The sequence below is a fragment of the Setaria italica genome, chromosome VI (assembly GCF_000263155.2).
Source record: "Setaria italica strain Yugu1 chromosome VI, Setaria_italica_v2.0, whole genome shotgun sequence".
NCBI lineage: Eukaryota > Viridiplantae > Streptophyta > Magnoliopsida > Poales > Poaceae > Setaria > Setaria italica.
The window spans coordinates 1,769,188-1,791,397 of record NC_028455.1 but is presented as its reverse complement, the minus strand read 5'-3'; the positions used below and the strand labels follow the sequence as shown (position 1 = coordinate 1,791,397).

The 22,210-nt window shown below is 43.3% G+C and overlaps 1 protein-coding gene across 1 annotated transcript; it reads right to left on the bottom strand.

Moving 5' to 3' along the window:
• Nucleotides 1-1,685: 1,685 nt before the first annotated feature.
• On the bottom strand, nt 1,686-22,210 carry LOC101769532 (probable RNA-dependent RNA polymerase SHL2). The gene is made up of 5 exons (XM_012846740.2): nt 19,274-22,210; nt 16,638-17,414; nt 2,323-2,531; nt 1,948-2,242; nt 1,686-1,766 (listed from the first exon to the last, which is right to left on the bottom strand). The coding sequence occupies exons 1-5, from the start codon at nt 22,208-22,210 to the stop codon at nt 1,686-1,688; spliced, it is 4,299 nt and encodes a 1,432-aa protein (XP_012702194.2).

The window sequence follows — 22,210 nt, the reverse complement described above, 5'->3', positions numbered from 1 at the left end:
AAACTTCCTCCTCATCCTTCTTCACTCTCTCGAGTTTTTACTCTCCCTACTTCACCCTATACTACGAATCGACATTTTTAGCTTAGGAAACTTTCATTTGATCCGTGGATCTTGAAGAGCAAGGTATCCTCTCTCCCTCGTAGATTTTTTTCACATCGATTCTCTATATATTAGTTGTATTTTTTAACTTAGAGTTTCATGCAAATGTAGGATGCCGAGGCGTGGAAAAGCTAAGAAACTAAGGTAACCCCAGCGCACGTAGTTATGTTATGTGCTCATTGTTGTGGATCAAATGAAAAAAAAACCTTAATTGTAGGTTTATTGTTAAGTGCGTTTGGTTCTTACAACGAAATAAACTAAATTGTAGTTATGGCACCAAGCTGACCGGAAATGTCTTCGATCCATTGCCTCTGCCTAGTGGTGTTCTAGTGCCTATGTGCTTTTGCGGCGATCCTTGCAAGGTAGCCAAGTCCGATGAACATGCCACGTATAGGCAGAGGTATTTTATGTGTTCCAACTTTGCGTTTGAACCTATACTTCGTCAGCGCCGCATTAACATGTTGGTAAGGAATTGTTGTTGTCTTATAATTATTGACCATATTTTTTTTGTTTTATAACAATTGCATTTGTTGTAGACCCCTCCACCGCTATGTGATTTTGAGCATAGGATTGACACTAAGATCAATCCTGAAGACAAGGAGTTTTTGGAGTATATGTTGTGCTGGGATGCAGAGAGGAAGAAGATGATGGAGAAGAGGCTCAGAGAGGAGGTTGCGGAAAAGGAGCACAAGGAAGAGGAGGAAAGGAGGCGTGTTACTGCGAACAGGGAGGAGAGGGAGAAGAAGCTTGAGCGTGCACGCCGAGCGTAAGCAGCGGTTGAGGAGAATCCTGATGCCTTGAGGAAGGAAAAGTGGCTTCGTTGCACTCAGTAGTCATAATTAGTTTCTAGTTCTATGGTTTATTTATAAATAATATTTTCTACTGTGAGACTTTTATTATGTTGTCATGTAATGATGCACTTTAAGTATGGACATGCAAGTGGTAGACGACCTATGTTTATTTTGTGATGTAATACACTTCGAAGTTGTACTCTAGTGAAATTTCCGCAGAAAATAAAAAGGGTACTTGTTAGTGAAATTTCGGCAAATTATGAGATGAATAGTGAACATAAATACAAACATACAAGCATATGACACAAGCATATGACATATTCATAATAAAATCCACAATAGTTCAGAATGAAAGTCCATATACACAAATAGTCCATATAACACAAAGTTCGCAATAAGAACTGTCAGTGCCTCCTAGTCTTACCCTTACCCTTGTGACCAAGGGCGTCGGTGCCTGGAGTGTAAGGAGAACGTGGGCGACGTAGTCTAGTGCCTACAACCTCGTGGAGCTGAGACGGGCCAAGCTCGTCGGGCCTCTGGTCATCGTCGTCGTCATCATCGTCCTCATCCTCGGATGCAATTGCTTTCGACCCTGAGGGACCTTGCCTAGACGTACCAACGCCTCCTTCGTGTGGGGATGGAACGTGCACGTCTCGCGTCGTGGTAGTCCTGCAACCACAACGAGCAGCCGCACGGCGAAGCCGACTAGACAGTCGTTGTTGTGAAAAAAACTAGTTAAATGAAAGAATGTAACGTATTAATAAAGTATTTGAAAGAACAATTTGAGTCTTACGTCTAGAAAACTTCGTGTCTCAGGTCCGTAACCCTAGGACGGAAATGCTCAATATCTCTAACCGAGCTTTGGAGCGTACGACCCTGCAACAAATTTCCAGAAGTCAATAGTCACTAAAGCAATAAATGAATAAGTCATTAACTTACACACTAAGTCACTAAATGACTAAATGATTAATTCAGTAAGTCACTAAGTCCTTATCTAACTACCTAAATCACTAAGTAACTTAACATAGAATATAGAAAAGTAAAGTAATTGTCTTACCATCCTATCCAGGATTGGTCCTGTCTCCACCTGCCTTCCAGCACGAGTACTTCGGTCGTACACTTTGTCTTCATCATCGGACGAGTGGATGTCGGCGTAGTCATCTTGCGTCCATTGTACCCTCAGCCTGTGACGCGTCGCACCTTGGTACCAAGCCTGGTATTGCCTGTACTCACTGTTTGTATGCGGCTCTTCGTTCTCATCCAAGTTGTCGTCGAACTGCTCCCATTCCTCAATGTAGGCCTGGTGGAATGCGTGCCAGTCAGATACCTTCCGTTTCTTCTTACGATCCAGGCTGCACGTCACGTTAGATGTTACTGGTAGGCAAAATTTAGGTAATGATAATGGAAATAATTTAAATAGGAAAACACTTACTTGTGTAACTCCACACTAGTCGAGATCGCAGGTGTTGACCAAATCTGCCTGATCCCAAACTGACGTGCTACTCGATCAGGCAGGTGGTACTCGACAGCATAGAAACATATGAGAGGGCACTTCATCCTGTAAAGATCGTCGTCGGCCGCACACATGATGCTAATGGCAGAAGGAAGTGCGTCCTCTCCTTCGTAAGGCTGCCAATTTACCTGCAACATGTCAAAACAAGATGTTAGTTGTTACACTAAAGGAGTACAAAGCATGTGAAAAAAAATTGACTTACACTATGAGCCGTGAGCGCGTCTATCTCGTTGATGTAATCTAGGTACACGCGCTCCAACCTCGTATGGTGAACCTTAACCTGATCCCAAAGATATGCCCATGTCGGCTGCCGTCTCGGTGGCTCACCAAGGAACCACGGTCGACAACCCATAATCTCGGGACGACCAACTGGAAGACGAGCCCACATCCATAACTGCAATAGATACACACACCCACCAACTGACGCGGAGCCCGAAGTCCGACGGCACGCCTCGCACAGCTGCCGGTACAGAAAACATAGCACAATTGACCCCCAGTTGTACTGACCCGCCTGCTGCTAGTCAGTGAGGCAGTGGATCCACATCCAAGACGCAGTGTCACCTATAGCGTGTGGGAAAAGAACGTAGGCAAACAGGTGTAGGATCCACGCCCTGCAGTAGTGCCCAACTGTCTCCGCATCCGCGTCCTGGGGGCAGTGTCCGAAGTGTTCCCGCAGCCAGGAGATTAGCACTCCGGATGTGCCCAGGAGCAAGATCGCTAAACTCGTGAACTATCGGATCACGACGTCCGGGGAAGATACGCCTGAACAGCTCAATATCACTCTCTGTCATCTCTCCAGCAGGGCGATCATCATCAGAATCAATATCCACTCCCATCTCGTATGCATCTTCATCATTCATAATTTCAACACTATTGGAGCCACGCAATCCATCTACACATTGCACTTGCGCAGCAACTAGAGGCACATCCACATTTTCTGGAATATCTCCTGCGATATTAACTACAAATATGAGTAAAGAACAAATTGATGGAACGAAGGGGGTTAGCTCCCAAAAATAGAAACTGATAAGGCACTTACTCGGATCATTCTGTGTGAAAACGAACTCATTAGGAGAGTGCCACATCATCAACAATCTGACAAACATCTCCAACTACTTCATTGGGGGCAGATTCAGCATCGGGAATCGAGGTGCAACCTCCGCATCCATAACAGGTTCTGGGACGGGAGGATCGAAGCGTGCCCGTTGACCCATTGGTCGAGAAAACCGACGAGGATTTGGATCGACTCCCACCCGACAAACAACCACTTCAACACTTGGGGAATGACCATTCATAACCGTTCTCACATATTTGTCCCACTGGCCTGCACACCGAATTGGGACCATCTTCCTTTGAATGTTGAGAGGGGAACCTAGGTGAAGTATGCCCTCGACTGTGATTTCATCATCTCCATGACAATGTAGCTCCTCCCGAGCCCTTGCAAGCAACTCACTAAACGAGGATTTCTCATCAAATATCACGACCTCGAACTGCATGGCAACAAACTTAACACATCCATAGTCATCCCTTTCCATGGTGCCTCCATGGTATATGCTCACTACGTTCTCCATCTAGTACATCAATATAACGACGCACAATTCATTTAGTCCATAATAAATGAAGCATTCTAAGTACAAGGTCTCTAATATGAAATGAGATAGTATCAATTGACTCCTAACTACTAAATACAACTAACTAACTATGTCATACAACTAGCTAACTATGTCACCTAATATGTACCTATGTACTTATCTATACAACTACTTAACTAAATATCGTAATAACTAGTTTACTATGTAACTAACTATACATCTAACTACGTAAACAAAATTGAACATCCATCTAGTTAAATAGTGTTATGAGTATTCTTTATTCCTTCTATCATTGCAATTCATAAAAAAAACTACCAAAATAAATTAGTTTTCATATCTAACAATTCTACTTAACTATTCTAATTTATGTATCTAACTATTTCATCTACCAATTCTAACTACCTATCTAAATTCTACCTTCTTTATCTATCTACTTAACTATAACTCTTCTTAGAGTTTTACCTCACTGGTGCACACTGGCGGCAAGGGGTGGGGGCGGGCGGGCTCCGGACGGACCGGGGGCGGCCACCGGGCGAGGGGCGGCCGGCCTCCGGGCGGGCCGAGCGCTGGGGCCCGGCCGAGGGGCACCGGCGGGCCTCCGGGCGGGCGCCTGGCGGGGGCGGGCGGCCTCCTGGCGGCGGCGGCGGCGGCAGCGCAGGTTTGAAAGATTGGAAAAGAAACGGACGCGCAAAAGGAAGGAGTGTTCGGTGCTATGCTAAAAGGCTTGGTGCCAGCCTACCTGGCGCCACCGATCTTGGCGCCAAGCCTTGACCCACCCGCCTGCTCGCCACGTAATGCATGCCACGCCACGTGGCCACGCGACGGTGGGGACCTTGGCGCCATGGAGGCTGGTGCCAAGATGTTGTAGCTTGGTGCCAGCCATCCTGGTGCCAAGCTAAGGGTCCATTTTTGAAAATAATTCCGCTAGGGGTCTATTTGTGAAAATATTTCGTGAAAAGGTCAAAATAAAAAAAAGTCGGGCCACCTCCAGCTGATCAGCAAGCTGACCGCGATATCCTGGTGGAACCGGTTCAAAGATTTGCAACAGTTGTCGCGGTTCCCCGTTTCCAAGATGGTGCAGCACTGCAGCCGCTCCGCCGGATATCCTGCTGGCCCTGCCGCTGCTGCACAAGCCACGAGGTCTCCTCCTGACATCTTTACTCCACTCCACGACATGTCAACTCACACAGTCACACGGCGCTGCGGGCGAACAATGCCCAAACCAACAAGAAACTGCCGCTCGCATGGAGTCGGCGCAGCCGCTCCGCCGGATATCCTCGGCCTGTTCGCTTCAGCTTATAAGCTGGCTGAAAAGCTGAAACGGCTGATTTGTTATGAGAGGAAAACACTGTTTGTTGGCTGATAAGCCGGCTGAATAAGCTGAAGCGAACATGCCTCCTGGCCCTGCCGCTGCTACACAAGCCACAAGGCCCTTGTTTACTTCGTGAATTTGGGAGGTGCCAAATTACTGTAGCAACACTGTAGCGTTTCGTTTGTATTTGTGAACTATTGTCCAAATATTGACTAATTAGGCTCAAAAGATTCGTCTCGCAAAGTACAACAAAACTGTGCAAATAGTTTTTGATTTCGTCTACATTTAGTACTCCATGCATGTACCGCAAGTTTGATGTGATGGGAAATCTTCTTTTTGCATAGTGTTAAAGTTGGGAGTTTGGAGGTAAGAGAACAAGGGTAAGGTTCCTCACATCTTTACTCCACTCCACGACATGTCAAGTCACACAGTCACACGGCGCTGCGGGCGAACAATGCCCAAACCAAGTCACACAGTCACACTCCAGCTCGCATTGACTGGGTTGAGTTGGAGTCTTGGAGACTGAGTCGGAGAAAATGGATTGCCAAAATGCCAAATCGCTGCAACGGATACTCATTCAAGCCACCCTTCACGTCAACGCATGCAGCCATCCCCATCACCACCCTCTCCGAGCAGAGGCATGGGAGCACAGCTGACGCGCCTTCAAACCAGCTAGCGTGCAGCGGAGGTGTCGGTTGGGCGGTTGTTGGGCACGCGCGAAGGATAATGGGTTGGATTCGTTTATTTTTATCACATGTCACATCAAATATTTAAATACTAATTAGGAGTATTAAACGTAGACTATTTACAAAATTCATTGTACAGATGGAGGCTAAACAGCGAGACGAATCTATTAAGCCTAATTAATCCATCATTATCAAATGTTTACGGTAGCAGCACATTATCAAATCATGGACTAATTAGGCTTAATAGATTTGTCTCGTCGTTTAACCTCCACTTATGTAATGGGTTTTGTAAATAGTCTATACTTAATACTTCCAATTAGTATCTAAACATTCGATGTGATGGGTGCTAAAAATAAGTAAAAGTAACAAACTTGGCCAAGTATGTTGTTGTGTCTGTGTGCCAGCCCACTACCGGCAACTAAGGGACAACCCGTAACAACATGGGATTTTAGTTGACACTAGTCCATCAATTAAGGGACAACCCGTAACAACATGGGATTTTAGTTGACACTAGTCCATCAATTGTGCTCCGCATCAACTAATATTTTTAAAAATTATTATATTTAAAAATTAATTAGAAATTAGATTCCTTGCTAATATTAAAAATTGTTTACCTTACTACTTCCTCATTTATTTAATAATTTAACATAATACTCATATAGAGATATACTTATCTTTGTCTAATCTTTATTTAGTTGCGATTCATTTTTAATTAATGATTACTCTATACATATTTTCATCCATATTCATATTTTTTTATTTTCTATCGCTTCTTCGTACAATTTGTTTATATAAAAAAATCATAAAATTTGTTTATCTAAAGCTTAATATTTTGTCGTCGCTTACTCATGTACATGTAAAAAATTATTTGCATGGTGACATCCATGATGTGTATAACCTTGATAATTAGATTATAATTTAGGTATTTACTTTAGATTATTTTTAATATGATGTGGCTAACTTAGATTCAAGAATGGTATTTTAAGTTACGTTTTTTAATGATATGTATGAGTAAATTAGATGAAGATTATGGGATTACTATAGATTATTTTTATAATGGCAGGGCTGGGTAATTTAGATATAGGTTTAGGGGTTATAATTGACCAATTACTGTAATTGTTAGAGTTTAGATTAAAAATATAATTATTAGAGTTTAATTATTCGTATAGAAAGTTTTAGCGTTTGAGGTCAGGAAGGTGGCGAAATCACCTAGGCCGATTGACCCAGCGAGCCCAAGCCGATCGGCCTGACCCGTTTCTAGCCCCGATCGACGTGCCCTTCGCCCCACGACACTTTTGGACTATAAATATGCCCAATTTTCATTGGCACACGGAATCCATCCACCAGAACTCAACGAAACCTATTCACTGGAGGGAGCTGACGACCGCTGCAAGTCTTTGGAGTTGTCTAGAAGATGGCTTAGGCCAAACCCTAACCGCCATGGCCTCCCTGCGCGGTTGTGCCATGGTGAAGTTCAGGAGCTAGTTGTGATTATCAATGGTATCTACTCGGAGGTGATGATCTAAATACATCTATTATGTGAGCAATGTTTTTCTTGTCATCTGATCTATTAGCTACTCAATATCTCCTTTTATGCTTTCTACTTATCATGAATATACTTGTTCCTCAGTCTAATTCACGATAATAATACATAGCATGCTTTATGTAATCATGGTGATTAGATCTAGTATGTTGACCCTTATTGATAGCTAGACATGTTCATCTGTGTTCGTACCCTTAAACTGCATGCGCCGATAGGGGGGATCGCGACGGGGTCTGCTTCCGTGTAAGGTGGGGATTTTCGGGAGGTTGAATGGAGGTAGTAGTTCAAAGATTGTTTTGGATGAGATGCCTAATGTGCTTGCTCATTGGCTGGAACTACAACTAGAAGATGATATGCTCTTACTGCCCTTGGTGGTGTTATATCATATATATATCTGTGGATGTGGCGTACCCTTATTCATGATATCAATCTTTACAACAAATTTGCCTTCATATGAAATATATGGTCCATGTTAGAATAGATCCGTTAGACTAGATAGAAAAACTTAGTTAGTTTCCTACCGATTCATGGATTGATAAACCTTAGATGGAATACTCTAAGGGAAAAGCTACGATGATCCGTGCTCTTGCAGTTCACAACTTGGCGCGCTAACTGCCATCAATAAGCTTTTCTGGCGCCGTTTCCAGGGATCGCCAACTTGAACCCTGGGGCAATCTATTTAATTTTCTGAACTAATCCTAATTTTTCTATTGCATATATCTTGTTTTTCTTGTTTGCGCCCTTGAAAGTAGATAAATACTAGATGCCAGATGATCGAATATGGACTTTCATCAAGTCTGGATTCACTCCAATAAGATGATAACAACATCAAGCTCGACTCTTGAGCAGTAGGTGCTAACTTTGTTAGTGGTCCATCATCTGCTATTGAGTCCACATCAATGAAGACAATACAAATGCTTATAATCAAGGTATGCCACTATGTCAATTAATTTTTTAGGTGAATGTTTCTTGGGGATTTGTTTGTTCAAGTAACAGGTGTTGAAAGCAACCATGCAAGCAAAGAGGGATGATTGGAGGGCCTCTCTGCACAGAAGGTGATGATTTGGAGTTAATCAAGACTGGAGGCAACAAGATTAGAAGCACCATGACACTACTAATCTTCTCCAGTAGGATGCTCAAGAGCTTCTAATTGAGTGATGCAATCAAGGAAGAAAACTACTCAGATCATCAACACAAAGCGCAGGAGCCTCCTCTAATTCCGGCACCTTGGCTAAAGCAAGAATTATGGAGAAGACGCATCATTGCTGCCATGCTACTCGCTGGTGCAGCAATGTGATGACCTTGAAGCCAAAGGATGTGTGACATAATGCTCCAAAGACCACAAGATCAAGATCATCAACATCTCCGGGTCAATTCACGACAAGCTATTGTTGTCATTGATATTTGTTCTTGACTTCAAAATAAAACAATGAAATTTTTTGTATATTCAGAAGCCTCATGAATTCTACGTTCCAACGAATCAAGAATCAAGAAAATCGGAGATTCCTACAAGCGATTATGGTCGAATCATCGGACGTTGCACGTCCTGAAATCAGTTCTGGATAGCACGCAGTGCTAAAATAAAATGAGCATAACTCTCTCATTTCAACTCCGTTTTATATGAATGGCCACTCGTTGGAAAGGTAATTTCATAAAATTTTCAGTAGATCTATATTTCAGTATATGTTCTGTTCTGTACGCAAGGAAAAATGAAGAAGCGGCAGTAGCAAGCAATGAGAACAAGACAAAGGAGATGAAGATGACAACAATGAAGAGGTTTCGTCAATGCTTTCATCAAGCGTACATGATCAAATTCAAAAACTCAGAACAAAATAAAAACTTCCGAAGCATTGGCACATAAAGACACAAGCAGGCTACATCCAATACATGGAGATGTTAGAAGCGAACCATGAAGGATTACAAAAGATGACATCAAGTTGCACGGACACTTTGGATTCTCACACAAAGGACCATGGCTTCACATAAATATGAGCAAGGTGAGGAGTCTAGCTATATGACTATAACTAAAGCGCTTTGTGGGAGGCAACTCGTCTTTTTTATTTATTTTCTTTATTAAGATGACGGTCCATATTGTGCTCTTAAATCAAAACCATCAAGTAACATTGTATCATTGCTCTAACAAATTCTACAACCACATGTTGTATGCATGAAATAATACTGAGGGAGCACTTTGTTATTTGATCTTGGAAAACTTATAGACCATTTTTTATGTGCTATTAGTGTTTAGAGTCTTTTCATTTGTCTCCTTTTAGAGAGAAATATGAAGCATGGCACCACCCCTTTGATTCTAAACTTGTGACTAGTTAATTTAGGTTAACTTTTATCTTTTTTGTTAGACCATCATCATATCATATTATTTTCCACCTTGCATTGCATTGCATGATTTATTTTGTTTTATAACCTTTGTTGAAACCCTTTTTCACCTAAACCTTCCTATCAACCCCACCGAAAGCCAGAGCAAACAGAGGTAAAATAAACTTGTTCTAACTAAAAATTTTGACAAGCCTTCCTTCACAATTCTAAACCATTCACACCTTCAGCCATCCTAAAACCTTAGGACTTTCTTTTATAAAAAAAATAATGACACTTGTTTTTCTTTTTTGTTTTGAAATCACCTTAGATAAAATTTCTATACCTGATTTAACTCTTCAAAATTCTTGTTTTAAGCCAAAAATATAGGATACCTATGAACCGACTCTAAGCCTTGTTACTTTGGTTGTTGGAGCTTTTCGATGAATGATTTTCTTACTGACATTGTTTGACTTCTTATTAAGTGGCCAGCCTTGCTTTGTTATTCTAAGCAATTCTTTTGCTTCAACTAATTGCAGAACAACATCGATAGTCTTTTCGACTTTACTAACCCTATTTTTGCTAACCCTTTTGCATATGCATTTGCATTTGTTCCATCATTCATGTGTTAGCTTGGCTTTCTCCTAAAATTTTTTGATGAATGCTTAGAACTTGGTGCAAACATTGTCTTTGTTTATGTTCCTACCTATCGTTTTCATTCACGCTTGCACGCGCGTACACTCATTAGATTTTTGTTTTTATTTTACTGGATTAGCTATGCCACAAGTTAAAATCTTAGGATGTTGTTGGTTTGTTGGCGATTACTTCTACTTGTGATTATCACCTTAGGGGTAGTTTGTGCATTTAAATTATTTTAAAGGTATGGTGAAGCACTTTCATGAAAGGAAAAAAGAAGAAATTGAAGGATAACAAAGGCGACAGAAGTGAAGAAGCATAAAGACAAACTCCGAACGCTGAGAACACGGATTTCAACAATGACAAAATGCTTATCTTCTTCTTCCATGCCTAGCACAATGCTAAGCAATGGGGAGGACTTGGCGGACGAAGATAAAAATGCTATATGGAATACGAGGATCACGGTCGCCAGAGGATGCTCATTTTTCTTCTTCCATGCTAAGCACAATGCCTAAGCATGGGGAGGCTGCGCTACACTTCATTACATGCATCGAATGGATGGTAAATTCTTCCTCAATCTTCTCTTTGTCCATCTTTTTTCTAAATGCCTGTGTATATAAACCTTCAACCATAGACTCAATGCACCCTTTCTATATATCTCCCTATAATAACATGGCTACAAGGAGTACAACCTAGTTTTTGTTTTCAATAAATCATGATCACCATCACCTTGTGCTCACCATAATGTTAATAATTTTGATAGAATCTTGTTTATGAAAAAATGATGAAAGTTGCCGCTTTGTTTTACCTATACAATGTTGTATATGATTGGACTATTTGTTCTCTATTTAATGAACCTAAATTGATTAAATACCGTCTCTTTTAATTGTGGAGGTTCAATGACTAAATTCTAGACCCACAAACTCTATGTTGCTCTTTGATTTAAGTTTTCTGATGACTAGATAATTGATTTGTTTTTATGTAAAATTAATTCATATGCTATCTATATTTGTGAATCTCATGCAAAGTTCTACCTACCAGAGCCTATCTACATGCATGATTTTTTATGATGAAATCTTTAAATTGCAAACTTATATTTTGATGAGTTGGATTAAGATTGATTTCTGTGGTATGAGACTTAGAAGCTGGCCATCTCCTTGTGCAAACCTCTTTATTGCTAACTTTTTTGTCCATGCATTGTGAGTTTCTATATTGAAAATTTCACAAACCTCGCTGGGCATCCAACCTAAACCCAAATTAATTTTTTGACTACCTCCTTGACCACAACCTATTATTGAGTATGGAAAAAATATTTCAACAAGGATCTAAAAGATATATCAGTACCTTTTCATGAAAAATAATATTTGGAGGCATCCACCAATGTGAAGAATAAAAATCGAAAGAAACAGAAGCCAGGAGGGGCCAGGTCGATCGGCCTGGACACCCTCAGGCCAATCAGCCTGGGTGGTTTCTCCCCAGACCCTCTGAATTTTAGCATGGATGATCCTCCAGAGGAATAAAATAATTTTCTTATTAAGATTGAAGATTTTAGTACTTACCTCAGCAGTTTATCTTTCTTTCTCTTTCATGCTCGAGGACGAGCATCGTATAAGCATGAGGAGGAGTCATCGCATTATCTCTTACTACTGCTGAGTAAAGTACTATGTCTACTGCTAAGTAAAGTACTATGTTGCAAGGAGTTGAGTAGAAAAAAATAAAAAAAGAAAAATATGAGGAAAAAGAAAGAAAGGAGAAAGAAGAGAAAAATGAATGAAAAAGAAAAAAAGAATAAAGGAGAAAAAGAATAAAATGCTCCTCGGTTTCTGAGCCTCACTAAAGTTCCCAGTGCTCTTAAGATTAAGGATTGATCCATGCTCATTTTCCAACCATGTGCAATCCGATTACAAAAACTTCATTTGTGTCTCGCGATCACCCTTTGCCATTGCAAATATCCACTTATCTAAATGTGTGTGTTTCATCCCTCTCCCTCTCCAACATTTATTTTTGATGGCCTTTTTGACAAGTTTCAGTAATCCCAATAGATCTCTCTTAGTTTGACAATATTTCAGATATAATGTTTTGTTAGGATTCTTTGTACCTACCAAACTCCACGCAAGCCTTCCACTTTCATATATAAGTAGAATAGGTTCAAAATAATCTAGTATAGGTTTGAGTGACTTGATGAGGTGAGTGTTTCCATAAGCTTTTGCAAGAGAATCTCACTTATGTTCGATTTGCATATTTTTGAAAAACTCTTCACTTATGTTGTTCAAAATAATGTTTTGCTTGGATTTGCTTTATATATGCTAGGTACGATAGATCTTTACGTCTACACCTCGTATTGCTAGCCATCGGATCCTTGGCATCAGAACGCTGCTGTTGAGAGCCTATGCATCGGCTGCATATCATCCATAACTCGCAGAAGCGTGATGATGTCATTGAGCTGATAGGGGCGCGTACGAGGCCTTGCTACCGCAAGCTCGTTTGTTAAGTTAATGGGTTGAAATTCATGCCCTCACCCCGTGTTACCTTGTCTAAGTTCAATTACACGGTCATGACATCGATCAGATTCCATTAGCTTAACTAGCTTATAAGCAGTAGGCAAGAGGTCCTTTTTTGCTGGGTTCTAATATCTTAGATTAATTGATTGATGTTAATGCCTCTCATTCATGTTATCTTGTCTAAGTTCAATTACACTTATCAAGACCTTAATTAGATTAGTTAGTTTATCTAATGTGCGCATGGTTGGCAAGGGCTCTTTTTATGGCTGTTATTTTACAATATTTTATCTTAACCCGTTAGCTCTTACAGCTGATGGCACATGCCATTAATATTTTATTTATTTACACCGCATGATTACATTGAATAGCTGTCTGTTGTGGTGTTTATTCCAAGAACGCCAACCCATGAGTTCAAAAGGCTTCGCCACTAATCGGCTCAGGAGTTTAATGTTTACCATGTCAATTTTAAGGTCAAATTGACTAGCACGCCTTGCACCACTCGCAAGCTGATTTGGAGCCTGCACTGGAGTTAAGCAAATCTTCTAGGTCCTTTGTGTTGTTTAACGCAGAAGGTTGAAGTCAAGATTTTTTGTCAACATATATCATGATATTGCCACTATGGTATGGAGTGTCTTTAGGTGGTTTGCATGTTGTTGTAGTTGCATTTTGCAATTGGCATAGCACTTCTTTTAAACTTTCATCCTTGCTTTGTGTAAAAGGGTTAAAGTGGAGGTTCTATTTTTGGAACCATGAGGATTATAAGCTAGTCCTCACCCCCTAAACTTCCAAGGTGGTACTAAACCTACCAACTACAACCACAATTGGACCACATGGACCAACAGCTTCAACTACTATGGTATATTGGGCTGGGGTATTACATTGACCCCACCTTAAGGGCTGATGCCCTCGGCAGCTCACCACATATGCAGTAGACTCCTCGGTATACGACCGTGCCAAAGGCCTTGCCACACGAACACGCGCACATGCAACGATGGTTCATGCTTTGAATACCATCTGTAACACCTCGCTCCAAAATCTGCTTACGGCTCAGCACCTCAAGTGGAATAGGCCCACATACACAAAGCACATCTCTTACACTTTCATCATCGCTTCGTGTAAAAGGGTCAACCTGGAGATGCTATGTTTGGAACGACAAGGATTATAAGCTGGCCCTCACCCCCGAAACTTCTAAGGTGGTACTAAACCCACCAACTACAATCACAATTGAACTACATGGTGAAAGCATCTAGACCCCTAATTCATGTTTTGGTAATTAATGACAATGTTTGTGGACTGATAATTTCATTGGAGATATGAGTATAGGTTAGTCTTGAAGATGAATTGAGCTTCAATGAATGCTATGGTGATAGCTTGGATAGAATCACATTGAAGAGCTCAAAGCAAAGGTTCATGATAGGAATTTTTCATTTAATCGGTCAAGAGGTTCTTATTGGATGATAATTGACTGGGTTGATAGGCTAGACAGTCTTATAATAAAGAGGGGTCAATTTCATTTGCTTGACGGTTTTATAGTGCCACTTTGCTCAAACAATTGTATTGCATGCATATAGATCTATCTTGTTTGAAAAGTGGTTCGAGCGTTGGTAAAAATGTGTTTTGAATAGGGCTAACACGGTGTGCATGGTGGACGGTCTCCCTTGTAAAAGCGGACCGTTATTTGACTTAGCCATATCTTTGAAGTTGTTCTATTGCGTTGAAAATTTGAAGGGCGGATGGTCCGGTCCTGGGGGAAGATGGTCCGCCACTTGAACTAAATTTAGGACATAACGATTCTTGGTTCTGAGCGACGCTGGACATGAACGGCGAACAGTCCGCACCCAAGGGGCGGATGGTCCGCCGGCTAATTCAAGAGTTTGACCGAACAAGTTTTCTTCTGGTAGGGTGCAAAGTTCTAAGGGTGGACGGTCCAGCTCTGAAGGGTGGATAGTTCGCCACATGATCTAAGTTTTTGACAGAACCATTCTTGGTTCTATGTTGGGCTTCATCGTCAATGGCGGACGGTCCGACACTCTAGGTCGGACAGTCCGCCAGTTAACGTGGAAAGTTAGATAGAACCTTTTTGGTTCTGGAGGCTGGGCGAAAATGAACGACGGATGGTCCGCTGGTTATGGGCGGACGGTCCACCTCACTAACTTTGAAACTCGATGTGTTCTGTACATGTCTAGTGTCTCTCTGCGTGGTTGGAAATTTGAGTTGCGGACGGTCCGCGCCTGTAAGGGCGGACGATCCGCTTAGGGCTACAACGGATAGTTCTGGCATGTATTTAATGTTGTAGTAGCCGTTGGGATGAACTGCGGACAGTTCACACTCATAAAGGCGGACGGTCCGCCAATCCTCTATTTCTGCGCGTTTGGAACATAACGGCTAGCCTTGGGAGAAGGCTCTATAAATAGCTCATGCTCGTGCATGGGAGAGCTCTCTTGGCACTTTGAAAAGCTTTCTTGACATATTTAAGCCTTCTTCCTCCTCTCTCACTCACTTTGCTTAGAGGTTGCATTCTTGTGAGATTGAGAGTATCCTAGTGCATTGCATCAAGAGTTTGAGCTTTGTGGCACTAGGGAGTCTTCAAGCAAGCATCATTGGTTTGTTACTCTTGGAGGTTGCCGCCTCCTGGACAGCTTGGAGATTGTGGAAACGTTGAGCCCTTCAAGAGAATTGTGAAGGAGCCTTGGCTATTCTTGTGAAAGGTTCTCGTGCTCACCTCGCCAAAGCGGTGAAGAGAAACTCTAGTGAAATCGAGGTTTGGAGAGATTTTTTGATTCGACTCAAGATCAAGTGAAGTCTTCATAGAGGAGCGGTTGAAATATTGAATCCATCTCAACGTGTATTAGGGGTCACCGGTAAGTCATCGACACCACAGGATAAAATCATCTCTTATTTTCGTTTATTTTTTTGCTCAATTTTATTATTGCAAGTTACTTTGAGCAATTACATTCCTAAAGATTGAATTGTATCTTGTCACGGTTGCAAACCCTCACCTAGTTCTAGAAAGATTAAAAATAGAATTTCTCTTGTATTACTAATTAAATTTATTTAGTATTGTCATTTTAGTTGAAACCACCTATTCACCTCCTCCAGTCGATATCCTGATCCTACACATAGACCAACTCCTCCAGTCGATATCCTGATCCTACACATAGACCAACAACTTCAACTACTACCGTATATTGAAGTGGGTATTATGCTTGGTCTCACCCTTAGCTGGTTGTACTACCTAGCAATAGTGGCATCGCTACAGCTTCCTCGTTGAAGGCATTGTCTGGAGTATAAAAAATTGGTTTTCCATGTTGCATGTGGGTTGTTTCCTTCTTCGAGGTATTGCTTTTGGAGAGCCTTCCTCGGGGTCTAGTTTTGCTTTGGTCGCGCACGGAACAGAAGAGAGTGCCAATATCTTCTTGACGGGCCTGTTCGCTTCAGCTTATAAGCCGGCTGAAAAGCTGAAACGGCTGATTTGTTGTGAGAGGAAAATACTGTTTGGTGGCTGATAAGCTGGCTAAATAAGCTGAAGTGAATAGGTCCGTAATTGTCTAGATCAAGAGAGGTTCCTTTATTGAAGAAATATAGGGTTCATCAACCGAAATGCATTGCAGTCCTTGCTAAGTCCTTAGAAATTGTTGTCTGACCTTTGCTAACTTTTGCTTCTTGACGGCGCCTCATCTTTATGCGTGCCAAGTAATCCACAGCGATCCACGCGAAGCTGAGTCTCAGAGGCATTTCCCTTGATCGTTGGATCCAATTGGGGTGATAGGTTACCTGGTACCACGCAGAGGCTTTTGTCTCGTACGCCAGATTTTTCTTCTCTACAGATATCTCATCAATGCTTTCAAAGATGCTTCGGAACTCCAGGTGGAGTTGGAAATATGCGTAGCTGAGCATCTCTTTTGTCACATACTGCTGCTGCTTATTGTTTCCTGTAAGCGACCAAGCCTCCCCTGTCACAAGCTCCGCTTCAGTGCGCACGCCATACTGATTAAGTAGTGAGTTCAGCTGCGCTTCATACGAGCACTTGCATATCCAAGCATCCTCGAGGAAATCCGATGCCCCAGAAACTTCCAGATCGCTGTCATAAGGAAGATCATCTGAAGTGCAGGTACCCTCTGAAACAAAATCACTGCCATAGGCTGCTTTAATTGACCGATAAAGCTCTCCAAGGATCTTAGTTGATTTATAGGAGATGGCATCTTCTTTTCCCATGAAGTCAGGATATTCTGTTGGTCGAAGGTAAGTTGGCATTGTCACAATTTCCCCTGTCTTCAGGGAATCCACAGCAGTGGCTGCTAGTTCGGCCAACTGAATGCAGTTGTCATCCATTGCTCCATACTCGCTACGGTCAGCATGAACAACATGAGCATTGCTTATCCGACCAAGGTTGTCAGTTACCAGGTTCTCCAAGTAAAAATCAATGATATCCTGTTAGAACAGCAGGTGTTGTTAATGACGTGTAGTGGCAGAATATTTGTGCACCAACCAAAGAAGCAATCTGCAGAAACCTATTGAAAAGAAGATGCAAGGCATAGTTTTCTAATCAGCTGGACTTCAAATAAGCATCCGGCACTACACAAACGTTCAAAATTAAAGAAATCTACTAGCTAATGTACTTGAAATATTCAAACCCAGTGTGTGATCTAATTAATAAGCTAAAACCATAAGGTCAAAAGGAGTGATCGACTTTCATTTTAACAAATACTATAAAACAGAAACCTGGCAGCTAACAGGTGTTGCATTGAACAAAAAAGCATAAAGGAATGCTAAGCTAAAAGCATGTACTTTATCTGCAAGCATCAACACAATTTCAAGCTAAACTGACAGCTCACCACATTACGGCCCGTTTGAATACCTATAGATTCTAGAATCCAGCTATGGATCCAAACACTCTAGATCCTGCCACAGATTTTAGAATCCAAAGCTAGCAGATTCCAGAATCCTAGAAGCTGAGCAAACCTAGCTTCTTGCTGATTCTAGGTTATTAAATGATGATATTGCCCTTACCTTTTTCACATCCCCATGCTACCAGCAAGGGTATTAAAGGTATTTGGTACCATAAAGCAACAATCCATCTACCCTATAATCCATGAATCCAAACACCCCATCCATCAAAACTTCTACAATCTTGATTTTAGAATCTAGCATTTAGAATCTAGATTCCACAATCTGCAAGGATCCAAACATGGCCTACGCTTGCTGACTGCTACTTTCCAGAATTTCCTCTAACCTTCAGCCACTAATTATACATAGCGCCCCGAATATATATCATTAATGAAAGGATTACCTGGCTCATAAAACTCATCTCAGATGGTTTTTGAGCCATTAGAGATAATGGCTAATTATCTTACATGGCTAAAAAAATTATTTGAATAACTAGTATATCAGACAGTTCGATCCTTGAAGTGCCTGGGATATGATTTCCAGAAATTAGTATCTGGACAATGAAAACTTGATATAATGAAAAAAAAATAGACTTGGAAGCCACTCGAAAATATTTTTGCATTAAACACATGTGTACGGTTTCCATGATTTGAATCTCCCTGATACTCATCACCTCAGTTATCACTGGATGCTGATCCCAATTTTTTTCACATTATCCTTGGTCTAAAATTTATTATTTGGGTGTCTAAACAGCTTCCACACCAAAAATTTGTCAACCACAGTAAATCTTGAGAAAGATAATTTTTTTATATAAAAATTCTTGTTCATACAACTACTCTAAATAGGAATAGTTTTTGAATCTCCTGATATCTCGCACAAACTTAAGAATGGATGATTAACTTTCTAGCTCTATCATAAACCGACTTATTTAAGTGACACCACTGCTTGTTCCAGCTTGGGAATAATACGGATTGTATCTTTTACAATCACAGGCTTAACACAAACAAGTAGCTTCTTGCCCTGGATTGTAACAGTCCACAATTCCAATTGTTACAATCCAATAATCTGCTCAGCTGCTTTTCACAATCCCAATCTAAAACAAACGGGTAATAACTTCATATATCCATCATCTCACTATAATATTCCCTACAGTTCTTGTTGGGAACCAGCAAAGGTTTTAGTTTGGAACTGTCTAAGTTAATATAGGTGATCCTCTGCCTTTTTTGTAACCACCCAAGATAATGTTATCCCCCATGGTAATTTCCATCTGGAACCATCTTAGAGGATGAGATAAGATCTAATATGTCTCTAACCAGATGGCTTATCTGAGACGGTTCTACGCTTGCACTAAAAAAAATACTCGAGGTAATAATTAAGAACATGGCAAGAATAGTTGAACTTACATGTGTAAGTACTTCACGCTGTAGTTGTTTCGCTTCAGTTGGGGAGTAGTCCATAGGGGTGCAGCTCCTTTTCCCCGGAGGTACAAGTTTTTTATCCCAAGTCACAAAGAAGACATCTCCATCGAGATCACTCCCAGATGCTTCGTTGGCGTGTGGTCTCTCACCTTTCTTGGGGAAGACCAAACAATCAACAAGGTGATGCAATTCTGGAACATCCACTGCTTCAAGTATACGGACATCCCCTGGATGAAGACATGGGTTCTTTGCCATCACAACTGTACCTACAATGATCTCTGAATTTTTGTTTGCTGAGGAAAATATTGAGCTATGCCTCACAAAACGCTTGTTGAAGGATGGTGTTGAGGCCCGGATAAAACATTGTCCTTGCTCAAGGATCCCAAATTCATCAAGACAGCCCACCAACCACCTTCCCTTGGGTACACAAATCCTTGATTTCTCCAAAAGACCCTGCATCTGTGAGGACCAGATAGCCAAAAGCATTGCTCGCAGGTGTGGTTCATTTGCAGGAGCAAACCCAGCACTCAGCATCAGCCCAGCGGTATTTCCATGTTCGGGGCAACATGTTTTTACAACCTCGTATGCAACATCACTGTCTGTCAAAATCCTGTCGAGATTATGAAGCATTGTGTTCTGCATTTGCCGAAAGACAGTATCCGGGACACCCAAGGTGCTTAGTAATGTTATAATCTGACGGTTCAAGAATGCTGGCTGTAACTTTGTCCAGGACACCACTTCAAACACAGAGTGGGCAGACTCGAACTTCTTCATGCTTGGCCTAAGGGAGAGCCACCGTGCCTCTTCATTTTCTCCTGGCCAGACAGCTACAACACCCTTGAATCCTGCAAATCTAATTTGGAATGCAGACGGGACGTAATTATCCATCAGCGGCAACTTCTTGGCAACTTCCAAAGCAAGTTTTGGTGTAATCTTGCCAATTCCGTCAGAGAAATTGTATCCATTATGATTGACATCCTCAAGAAACTCCATCTCATCTGGCTGTATCATCACCGTTGGATATGTAGATGTGAAGCACTGCCCCATTCGAGCTGTATGCTTGGCAACATTCTTACTTGGAAATTGACCCATCCACTCTCTAATGCTTGCGGTCGTTGTGGTTCCATCCTCTGCGAAGAACCAAGCTGACCTGTTCCTAAGCTGGTTTGATGAGAATGCAAGGAATGAGTAGTTCCTGCCACACATGTGGAATCCATTTGTTAGGATTGTTTGGACACGCCTGTAGATTGTTGTCTTCTGCTGGAACGAGTTGGGCATCATGTCCTTGACTATTTGCGCTGCACAGAAGTTCATCGCACTGGTGTTCAGCCGCTGCATACCCTCATCCATAAAAGTTACCCTCAAGAACCGGTCTGCTAATTGATGGTAGTGCCGGATGACACGATTAGAGCGCTCCAGTTGTGGTGGCATACAATATGCCCTGGTGGGAGTGATCACCAGCCTCCGCACTTCGGCATTGTAGTCATCAGGTCCAATCTTCCCACTGCTGAGAAGACGAAGATGCTTGGATTTCCTGGCAGCCCAATCCTGCTCATTCCTTAGCCTCCGGCATACATCGAACAGTTGAAATTTTCCTCCAAACAACTTTGTCAGTGCAGCAATATTCACCGCGTCACATTCTCCCTTCAGTAAACCGAAGAACTCGGGTGTCAGCTGGTGTCGATTCACTATCCCGCTGTGCATCAGCGCATTAACCAAGTACAACACTGGAAAGCTTATCCCTTCGGCGTGATGCAGGCTGAAGAACATGTCCTGCATTGGCATCCCGAACTCCAGCTCGTCGTGCACGGTGAGCCCCGGCCCCCGGCTGTCGATGACCTCGACGAGCACCCCCTGCATTTTCATGTACTCCAACGCGACCCTCATCGTCGGCCAGAACCACGTCTTGAACGAGATCCTGTACACCCAGCACCGCCCGATCGCGCCGCCGGGGGTGACGTCGGTGGTCCGTACCCACGGGTCGTCGTCGTCGTCGATAAGGTCGAAGGGCACCGGGCCGTGGACGTCGTCACCCGCCGTGCGGTAGTAGAGCAGGGGCGCCGCCGAGAGCCGGAGGAGCAGCGAGTCGTCGCTCTGGAACGCCAGGACCTCCGCGACGTCGCCGACGGGGAGCTCGAGCTTGACGTCGCAGCACAGCACCGCCGCAGCGCCGGCGGGGGAAGCGAACGCGGCGTCGCGGGCGAACAGCAGCCGGCAGCGGCCGGCGGACGGGTCGACCACGAAGTCGACCGCGGAAGCAGAGGCGGGGTCGTCGGCCCCGCGCCAGGCGGCGAGGAAGGTGTCGGGCGCCGCGAGGTCGCCGACCTCGACGCGCGAGTCCGGGAAGAGCATCGGCCTAGCTATACCGCGGCGGCGGCGGTCGGCCGCGCTGGGGGAGGAGGCGTGGGTGTTCTCAGCGGAGGGACGCGTCCTCCGGCTGCCGCGGCTGCAGAGCTGGAGGCCGGACCTGGCGGCGCGGCTCCGGGCCCTGGGGTCCGCGAAGTGGACGAAGGCGTGCGCGGGCAGCATGCCATCGTCGTAAGGCGACGCCGCCGCGGCGGCTGCGCCGGGGAGGGGTAGCCGGAGCTGGAAGTCAGGGTAGGAGCCGGTCGGCGTCACGGAGGTCTTGACCCGGCAGCGCCAGACCGTGCCCGCCACGGACTCCAGGTGGTCGGCGAGGTCGCGCGCCGAGAGGCGGTCGTCGAAGCCGCGCAGGCTCACCTTCGTCGCCACCGCCGACCCCCTCGGCCACGCCTCGGCGGCGGGGTAGTAGGGCCGTCGTCCCTGCCGTCGATCATCATCGGCTGGCCGGTGTTGGTGTTGCTCGCGTGGCGACAGAGAGCGACGACGGTGGAGGTGGACACGGCGGCGACTCGAGCTCAATGAATGATCGGGGCTGCGGCGGGGACTGTCCATCGTCAT

Excerpts from the sequence above, each read along its gene's own strand:
- LOC101769532 (XM_012846740.2), bottom strand. The coding sequence starts at position 22,210 with ATGACGATGGACAGTCCCCGCCGCAGCCCCGATCATTCATTGAGCTCG. Across the intron at positions 17,415-19,273 it reads AGCGTGAAGTACTTACACAT|GATATCATTGATTTTTACTT; the intron begins GTAAGTTCAACT and ends CTGTTCTAACAG. Across the intron at positions 2,532-16,637 it reads GGCGCCGTCAAGAAGCAAAA|GTAAATTGGCAGCCTTACGA; the intron begins GTTAGCAAAGGT and ends GACATGTTGCAG.